General features: G+C 33.8%; 1 protein-coding gene across 1 annotated transcript; it reads left to right on the forward strand.

Annotated features, from left to right (window-relative positions):
* The first annotated feature begins 599 nt into the window (after positions 1–599).
* LOC111058702 lies at positions 600–7,735 on the forward strand. Its single transcript, XM_039445709.1, has 4 exons — positions 600–1,018; positions 3,242–3,515; positions 6,035–6,319; positions 7,719–7,735. Exons 2-4 carry the CDS (start codon positions 3,245–3,247, stop codon positions 7,733–7,735), a joined length of 573 nt encoding a protein of 190 aa, XP_039301643.1. The 5' UTR covers positions 600–1,018; positions 3,242–3,244.
* The last annotated feature ends 2,631 nt before the right edge of the window (positions 7,736–10,366 follow it).

The raw sequence follows: 10,366 nt of genomic DNA on the forward strand, positions 1-10,366 counted from the left end.
CAGGACATAATCTACTCTGATTGACAGTATTAGAGGAGGCTGTGGTCTATAACTGCGCGAGGTCTACTGTTTACAGAGCTACTAGTAATGTTTGTACCAAGTTGAAGAACTTATCTACACAATAATAAAGAAGGGCTATACAAGTACGGGATGGGAAAATTATGTTTGATGCATCATCACGTATAAACTACTGGACTGAAATTAACTTGAAATTTTGTATATAGATTTTAATTAACCGAGGATGGTTCTTGGCCTACTTCAAACTCTTCAAGATTCCACTCGGTCCAGTTTTCAGTTGTCAAGTTTTAAAATAGACCCTTGCAGAGCACGGGTTACCTGCTAGTGAATAATAATATTTATTGTTTTCTCCTGTAAATAATGATAATATTGCTCGGGTAGGCCTATCAAATGATTGAATAAAAGATTTTCATAATAATAATAAAATAAATCATTATTCTTCTACATGCATTATCTGTGTATTTGCTTTGTAGATAATGTCAAATTTCCTGATATTCATCTACCTGACTGTGATATAAATGTTATCAATTGGTACTGTTTTATCATTAATAGATATGTTGTTGTTTTCTGTTTTAGTTAAATTTAATTATGATCTAGACTGATTCAGCAGTGGAACAAATAAGCTGTGATAAGATTTATATTGAATATACTATGGAATGGAACTTATATTGATATTGTATTGACTCTAAATTACTGTATGACGAAACTCTATGTTTTTAAAAGCTATTGAGTTAATAAAACATTATTATTATAATAAATAAATGTTGGTGGTAACAGTAGGCACTGTTAGGCTTCCTATTCAATTTACATTCTATTTTATTATTAGATGTTGGTCAAGAATTCAAATTGCAAAACTTCAAACATCGTCTTTACTACAAGATCTTCTTCCTGTGAGAATGACAACTGATAATGCGGCATTGTTGTACAGTTTTATCAGACTGTGTATAGAGACCACCAAATAGAGCTGAATGATACTTCTGTGAAGATTGCTGTTTTGAAGGTGAATTTTAACCCTGAAGTATCTATTATATTAAGCGAGCAATTTCTGTATATATCTGGTTTTTTTATACCTGGTTATTTTTATATATGGTTATTTTTATATCTGGCTATCCAACTATTTTCACGAAATTGGATCATAGTAGGTTTATGATATAAAGATTCGATTGCACTAGGTCTCATTCTTTGGGAAACTCGCTGAACGATATTAAAAGGATAATTCATCCTTGGAAACAGATGATAATTTCGTCGACTCTCGATAACAGAAGATGCGTGTGCATGTGTGGGAGAGAGACAGAATTAGTTCCAGCTGTGTAATCATAATCAATCAGCGATAAATTAATCTAGCTAGACAATTTTTAATCGATCGATTTGATCAACATAATCTGATTTGTTGACATGACATGATAATCCTCCTAAACTAGAGTACGTATATCATAATTTTCAAAGTTGATCATTATTTGACAATTTCAAGTGATTAGTGATTGTTGTTCAATCTGGTTTGTATATAATCTAAATTATAAATTTTTTGTTTCAAATGTTTGAACAGAAAATTGATTCATGTTTGAAACACACCAATTTTGTAGAATTAAGTTAGTGTTCAGGGTATATGCACACACATGGTCAGGTGTTCCAAGCTCCGCGAACTTAGAAACTCAATACAAAAGTTAATATTTAACTAAAGTAAATATTATTTATTTATTCATTTTCTTTACATACAAAGGCTCACATAAATCCATAAAAAGCCTTATTTACACAAGTGAATGGAATAACAATTAAACATTATGTAATATATTAAATCAAATAAAAGAAAGCAAAAAGCATTCACACAGTATTGAAATGATCAAATTAATTACATTCTTATAAAGAAAAATGTGAAGAAGATAAAAATATCTTACCAAAGATTCTAGAGAAAAAGACAATGGAAAAAATAATAACAATTTAAAGATTACAGGAAAGAAAATAATAATTAAAAAAACAAAAGCTAAGTAAACAGAAAAGTCTATTGAATTCCTACAAAAGAAAGAGAGATAGAGAGAGAGAGAGAGAGAGAGAGAAGCCAACTATAGTGAGGTCCACATTATAATGGCAGTGTTTGATTAGCAATGGTATTAATATCCTTGTCTTTCATTCAACAAAGCGGATAGCGCTATCTCTTTCTTGCCTTGCTCTGTTGCCAGATCGTCTTTTAACAATGTAGAATTAATAATTAATCAACATAATTGGTCAGTGTATGTTGGGGGTGTCGCTTATTTGTTCAATATATAGTCTATTTCGCTCCACCTGTTACTTCTTTCCATTTTTATGCTTCCTATTTTGACTTTTTTGAAATACACCAGGGAAAAATAACTGGCAATGTTATGATTGCTGGAGACTTCAATCTCCGGAGGTTCTTTCACACAAATATGACTTCGCTAATGGTCGTGTCTTTCAACAATGTAGAATTAATCATTAATTAACAAAATATTTCATCTTTATTATGTAAATTCATTATGAAATTATTAAAAATATAATTTATTGCATAAAAAATTAAATTGATAATTTTAAACGAGGATGAACTGTGAATATTACATTAATAAACCTGTATCAGCTACCGTCTATAGACGTATTTGGCAACGTTTTTCTACTATCTTTCTCCACTGCCATTATAAAGTGGACCTCACTATATAATAGAGTATATCATTGAATTGTTCACTATTTAACTACGCCTATAGATATAAACTCTCTCTTTTTCATCTCACTCTCTCCTAATTAACATAAGTGTTCTATCCTTGTCAGTCATTGAAGAAAGCAGAAAGCCTTTTCAACTCCGCACCGTTGCAAAATTGATTGTTCGCTATGTAGAAATATGACATTTTTGTGACATTTTACGACATGCAATTTTAATTATTGAAGATTTGGCCGCCATCTTCCAAAATGAAGGACATCTTTATTTTTTTAAATGGCGACCCCCATGGCATTTTTAAGATTTTTTTGGATTCTACATAGAATTTTAAGATATTTTTACTATAATCATTTTTTGACCTAACCCTTTAGGATGTACAGCCATAATAAGCCAGTGTTTAAAGTAAATGGTTTATTTTAACTTTATCAATGACATCCTCACTTCCAAGCCTATTTGAAGATCCTGTTTTAGTTCATCAACACACTTGCCACATTTTTTCTTTTTTGAATCTTACTATAGTAAGCCTTTATTACACCTAATCCTCAACGATGCATTTTACAGGTGATGGCTGATATGTTTGGGGGATACCAGCATACATATGGTCTGCCACTGTTGAAACAGTTGAGTTACGAAGGAAATATCGACTTCAAATCTGTCGATAACTGTTTTAGGATGCAGGATGAGTTGAAAATTCTTCTGAACACAGATGGATTGAAATGGTCTCCACCTGTAGTTTTCAGGAACACTTTGACGAAAGTGAGAGAGCTGAATATGACAGTGAATGAAGGAAGAGAAAAGCCATGCACAAACGTATTTCTAAGAGACCCAAGAGAATGTAAGTGTTTACTATAGAAATATAGCTATTTGGATACAATGGAATTTTTAGATCTTGAACTATATAGAATAATTTGTAGTTGAATAGATTGAACTCAACTCCTATAGTGAGGTCCACGTTATAATGGCAGTGTTTGATTAGCAATGGTATTGCTATCTTTGTCTATCATTCATCAAAGCGGATAGCGTTATCTCTTTCTCCCTCTGCTCTGTTTCCAGATTGTCTTTCAATGTAGAATCGATAATTAATTATCAAAATATTTCATCCTAATTATGGAAATTCACCATAACATATAATTTCTTGCTTAATAAAATATAATTCTTTATTTTAAAAGAGGATGAACAGTTAAAGCTGCGTACACATATTCGCGCTTCCAACCCGCACCGAGCACGCTCCTCCCTCGTACCGCCCTCGTACCGCCCTCGTACCACCATCGAACCACAGTCGCTCCTCCCACGCACCCATCATGAACGTTACGGAAGATGTTAGATCTTCTCGCGTTCCCCGGTCGAACCACTGTTGCTCGCCGGTCGATCATCAATCGCTCTGCTGGAGTGACGTTCGGTTGCGGAGCAGAGCGACAGTCTGTACGCACCTTAATATTACATCAATAAACCTGTATCGGCTACCGTCTATAGTAGAGGCATTGACTAGACAGAGAATAGACAACGTTTTTCTCCTATTTTTCTCCACTGCCATTATAACGTGGACATCACTATAGAATGTTTCACTTTCTGGAAGCTCCCTTCTCAAACAATGTCTATATGAAGAGGTCAGGACACCACTTACAAATGCTAATTACGGAACGGCCGTATTGAGTCTCAAATCAGGATTTATACTAATTCATTGAAGCTTAAACTATATTTTATTAAATTAAAAATACCATACTTTGAACAATATAGCCCACTATCCTATACTAAGGACCGGTCTCCGAGCTCGGGATTTAGCCAAGTTCCAGACTTTAAACAGCTGAAGTCAGAAATTAGCTTTCCGTAATGGGGCGTAGTCGTAGTTTTTATGATATTTTTATTTTCTCATTTCTATGATTAGGAACGTTTCTCCTTGACGAAACGAATTATTCCTAAATAATTCAAAATAGCTGAAGCTTTACACTATTTTCTCTTTATTTTATTTTGTGTTCAATTTCCTAGTTTTAAAAATTTAATTAAACGTGGACTACGACTATGCCATGTTTCGGAGAGCCAATTTTTCTGACTCCAGCTGTTTTAAGTCCAGAAATTAGCTGAATCCCGAGCTTGGAAACTGGTCCTAAATGTTTTTATGTTCATACTAATAATACATTTTCTACTGTTCATCAGCTCAGGCAAGTTATTAACCTCTCAATATGGCCAGGTGTCCAGACCTATTTCTATTAGATCTTGAAAATAATCAATTATACTGGAACCAATACGGAATACCGTACACCATTTCAAATAAAAGAATTACAGATGGAAATCAATGAGAAATTGCATTTCCATCTATCCAAAATATCTGCATTTCCATCCCGTTTCTATCTTAAACGGGGCGTAGTCGAAGCCCACGTTTAAATTAATTTTCGGAAAAACTAGAAAATTGAACACAAAATATAGGGTGACAAAGAAAAACGGGAACTTTTAAAAACGCCATAAAACATTAGTGGGAAGGGCAAAAATGATTTTATCCAAAAGAATGTAAAGTTCAAGACTTGCCATTTAAGAAATATTAATAACATCTATCACTTTTTGACAATTACTTCTTTAAGATGGCTTCCTCCTGAACGAATACATTGTCCGCTGCAACATCTGCGTTTCCTGGTCCCATGATCTGTCCACCTGCGATTTTATGTTTGTGGAGCTATCTCAAATCAAACGTTTCACAACTTGACCAATAACTGTGGTTTAATCATAACAGACAATTCAAAATGAAATTAACAATATCCCCGCTGAAATGTTGCAGCATCGTTCTGGAATCTCAACACAGATTTCAAGAGTGTATTCGTGCAGGAGGAAGCCATCTTGAAGAAGTAATTGTCAAAAAGTGATAGATGTCATTAATAATTCTCAAATGGCAAGTCTTGAACTTTATATTAGTTTGAAAAAAATCATTTTGCCCTTCCTACTAATGTTTTATGGCGTTTTTGAAAGTTTCCGTTTTTCTGTGTCACCATAATCTTTATTTTATAATTTCTATAATTGGAAAGGGTTTTCCTTGACGAAATGAAACATTCCTGAATAATTCAAAATAGCTGAAAATTTTGAATTATTCAGGAATGTTTCATTTCGTCAAGGAAAACCCTTTCCAATTATAGAAATTATAAAATAAAGATTATCATAAAACCTGCGACTACGCCCCGTTTCGGAAATCAAATTTCTGACTCCAACTGTTCAAAATCTAGAACTTAGCTAAATCCCGAGCTCGGAAACCGGCCCTGAGTATCATAGTTAGTAAATGGTACAGTGAATTTATAAATCCTTTAGGAATAATATTCTCCCTGTACTGGACACGTCTACTGAGAGAATTGTTAATGATTATTTCAACAGCTTCTAATGGAGGATTTGAAATGTATAATGAATCGAGGCGGGGAGGATGTTTTCCAATACCTCTGCCAATATTCGACAACTACATGCATCCGAAAGCGGTCATCCTCCCTTTGAAAGAGCGCCGATTTGCCAGCTTAACCACCGAAAATGGACACAACTTATTGCTGGAGTACTACATTCGAAGCACAGTTTGTCTCAAACGGTTGTCTCGTGATTGGTACGATAACAGTTTGGTGGCAGACTTTGACAACACTTTCAGGAGCTGGATGGTGGAAAATGTAAGTGGTATTTGAAGATAATAATATCGACGAAAATAATTGTGTTCTAGATGAGTGGAAAATTCTATTAAATTTCATAAATTTGAACAAATTAATATCCTATCATATTAAGCGAGCAATTTCTGTATATATTTATTTATGTCCAACGGATCTCGAAAACGCCTCTAACGATTTTCGTGAAATTTGGAACATAGTAGGTTCATGATATAAAAATTCGATTGCACTAGGTATCATCCCTGGGGAAACTCGCTGAAGGATAATTCATCCTTGGAAAAACAGATGATAATTTCGTCGTCTGTCGATAACGGAAGATGGGAGTGCGTGTGTGGGAGTACGACAGAATTATGTTCAGCTGTTGAATTATTGCAATCAATCAGCTTATCTCACGAGAAATATTATCTAGAAAATTTAATCGGTTGATCAAAATATCTAATATGATCGATCTGACATGACTAACGATATGATTTTATTCAAGATCCATTATTTTTTATTTATATTAACAAATATTGTAGCAAACATAGTATATCACTCTAAATTAAAGTATATCGAAATGTTCAAAGCTAATCATTATTTTACAGTTTTAAGTGTTCTTTCCTAATTCGATTTGGTTTGTAAACAATCTAATTTCGAACTTTTTGATTTCAAATTTTGGACTGAAAATTGGACCTGAATTCAAGTGTATATGGAACATAACGTACTTTTTGGAATATTTATAGTGCATAAATCAAAATTCGGGGAAGAAACAGTTTTGGGCTGTGCCTGTTAGTCCTTCCCCAATCAACTTAAAGAATTGTGTTCTGTTTATCGATAAATAAATAAATATAAACTATGATTTTATGCTTCTATGCTTTTGTACTCCGGAGCGAAGCTCGGTGCCCCAATATTGAGCCACATCCATCTCTAAATTTGTCAAACGCTATGATCTCCACGTAGTTTTTCTTTCTAACTCAATTGATGATTCTTAAGGTGCGTACAGACTTTCGCTCTGCTCCGCAACCGAACGTCACTCCAGCAGAGCGATTGATGATCGACCGGCGAACAAGAGTGGTTCGACCAGGGAACGCGAGAAGATCTAACATCTTCCGTAACGATCATGATGGGTGCGTGGACTGTGGTTCGATGGCGGTACGAGGGAGGAGCGTGCTCGGTGCGGGTTGGAAGCGCGAAAATGTGTACGCAGCTTTAGACGACAAATATTCAAAGCTAGCTAGAAGTTGGACAACAATTTGTTCAATGACTTGATGTCTTTATTGTATGCATATTATAATTTTAGCCCCAACTTCGTGTATGCCATAGATAGTCATACTTATACAGTAAAATAACCTTACAGGAGCTACCATTACACTGTCCTTGTGACGAATGTAAATTTTTCTTAATTGGTAACATTGTCAAATGTCTGCTTTCAGGTAGTGCCGCATCTTGACACAGTGTTGAATGGTATCCGGCGTTCAGTGGACTGTACAGGATTCTCATCACAATCTCCAAGCATTGCAAAGGCCAGTGGATTTCATCATTTTTCAACACCACTTCAACGCACATAAACAGTGGGATAGCCTACACTTTTTAAAGTCAAGGTGGGTTTTCGTTTGAGCGGATCCGCGTTCGGCTGCGTATGCGATTAGTCAAAATAGCAACTTTCCCAAACAATAAATCGTATCTATTTGTATCATGTCCATTCAGTTGATATTGAAATTACTGTTATATTGAATGGAACCACGTACGATATCAACTGAGTGAATACTAGTAGTTCTGTGAACAGTAGACCTCACGCAGTATTCTCATCCAAAGGAACCAGATGTCAACTGTTTTAAATGTTAACAAACTCAGTTCACGTTTGAATTTGTATTTCATATGATATAATTCATCCAGTTCCGTGATGATCTTTCTATCTGATGAAAATTAATTTTTTAGAATCAAAAATATTATAATTTCTCCAGCATTATTTACTTCGTTTGTTTATTTTTATTCACCAATTAAATTAGTTTTTTCGAATGTGAGAATATTGATACTGATGGGCACGCATAATAATACCATGACTGCAAAACAAAATATTGAAACCAAAGACCTTAAAGCTGCGATTAGACCAAATTTATTGAAAAATGTTAATAACTCAATCCTTTTAGATTATATTAGATTGAACATAACTTATCATACACATGATGAACATATGTGTTTGTCAACTTCCGTTCAATCTAATAGAATCTATAAGGATTAAGTTATAACCATTTTGTTAATAACTTTGGTGTAAACCCAGCTTAAAGATGCATACCTCTTTAATGTCTTTGAAACTATAGACCTTATACAAATACAGTAATAGACTGGCTTCTCCACACATCTGTGTAAACACTTGTCAGCTGATTTATGATGAATAATTCTATAGACTGATTTTTACTCTAATATTGGCGTATGAAGGAGGCTCCTTTTTCCTTTTATATTATCCTTGAAATGCAAAATTTCCAAAAACCTAGTATATTATGTCGATGCGCAATTTAAAAAGGAACATACCAGTCAAATTTAATGATAATATATTACTGCGTTTCGCCGTAAATGCGCAACATATAAATATATAAACATATAAGCATTTAAACATTAAGAGAAATGCCAAACCGTCGACTTGAATCTTGGACCTCACTTCGTTCGGTCAATGATACTAATAGATACAATTAATTCATTGGGAAAGTTGCTATTTCGACAATATGCAGCCAAATTTAGTTGAAATGATAGGACCGTATGGTTCACATAATTTATTTTTCCACCGCCTGCTATAGTGGATATATAGTGAGGTTCACGTTATGATGACACTGTTTAATTAGCAATAGTATAGCTATCCTTGTCTATCATTCAACAAAGCGGATAGCGCTATCTCTTTCTCGCTTTGCACTGTTGCCAGATCGTCTTTTAACAATGTAGATTTGATAATTAATCAACAAAATATTTCATCTTGATCATGAAAAATCATTATAAAATTATTGAAAAATATAATCTCTTGCTTAGAATATAATTGATTATTCTGAACGAGAATGAACATTTGAAATCACATCAATAAATCTGTATCAGCTACCGTCTACAGAAGGCATTGAAAAGACAGAGGATCGGCAACGTTTTTTCCTATCTTTCTTCACTGCCATTATAACGTGGACCTCACTATAGATATGATTCAAATCGACCTCACGCAGTTTTCTCATCCACAAGTATCTGATGTCACCTGTTTGAAATGTTAAAAACTCTGTTCACGTTTGAATTTGTATTCCATAATAATATAATTCATCCGTTCCGTGATATAATCTTTCCATCTGATGAAAATTAATTTTTTTCAATCAAAATATTATAATTTTTTCAGCATTATTTAGCTCATTTTATTATTTTCAATCACCCATTGAAGTTACCTAGTTTATTAAAATGTGAGTATATTGATACTGATGGGCACGCATATAATACCATGACTGCAAAACAAAATATTGAAACCAAAAACCTTAAAGATGCATACCTCTTTAAGGTATTTGATTGAAACTATAGACCTTAGAAATAGACACGGCTTCTCCAGACATCTGTGTAGCTGATTATTATGAATAATTCTATAGTCTGATTATCCTATCTTCAGAATACATGATATATATAGTGATATTGGAGTATGGAGGAATTCCTTTTCTTTTCATATTATCCTTAAAATGCAAATTTCAAAAAACCTTGTGCATACATCGACGCGCAGTTGGAAAAGGAATATTCCTGCCAAATCTCATCGAATTCTATCAACGCGTTTGGCCGTAATTGCGTTACATGAAGAAATTCATACAGACAAAACAAGATACGAGTTAAAAAATAGACCTCACAACGTTCGGTCAACTATTTTTTGTGAAGTCAAGCCTCCCGTCCCTAGTGTAGAAGACGGACAGATTATCGAAATTCTACTGTACAATTTCTTATTTGTCTTGTTACATTGTATTATTTTTTCAATATTTTATATAGTTTTCAACTTATTCTGCAGACTCCAACAACAATAATGATTTCGAAATGAATAAGTTCCATGAACAACACACTTCACCTGAAGAGGAGC

The sequence above is a fragment of the Nilaparvata lugens genome, unplaced genomic scaffold (genome assembly GCF_014356525.2).
Source record: "Nilaparvata lugens isolate BPH unplaced genomic scaffold, ASM1435652v1 scaffold7739, whole genome shotgun sequence".
In the NCBI taxonomy this organism is placed as follows: Eukaryota; Metazoa; Arthropoda; class Insecta; order Hemiptera; family Delphacidae; genus Nilaparvata; species Nilaparvata lugens.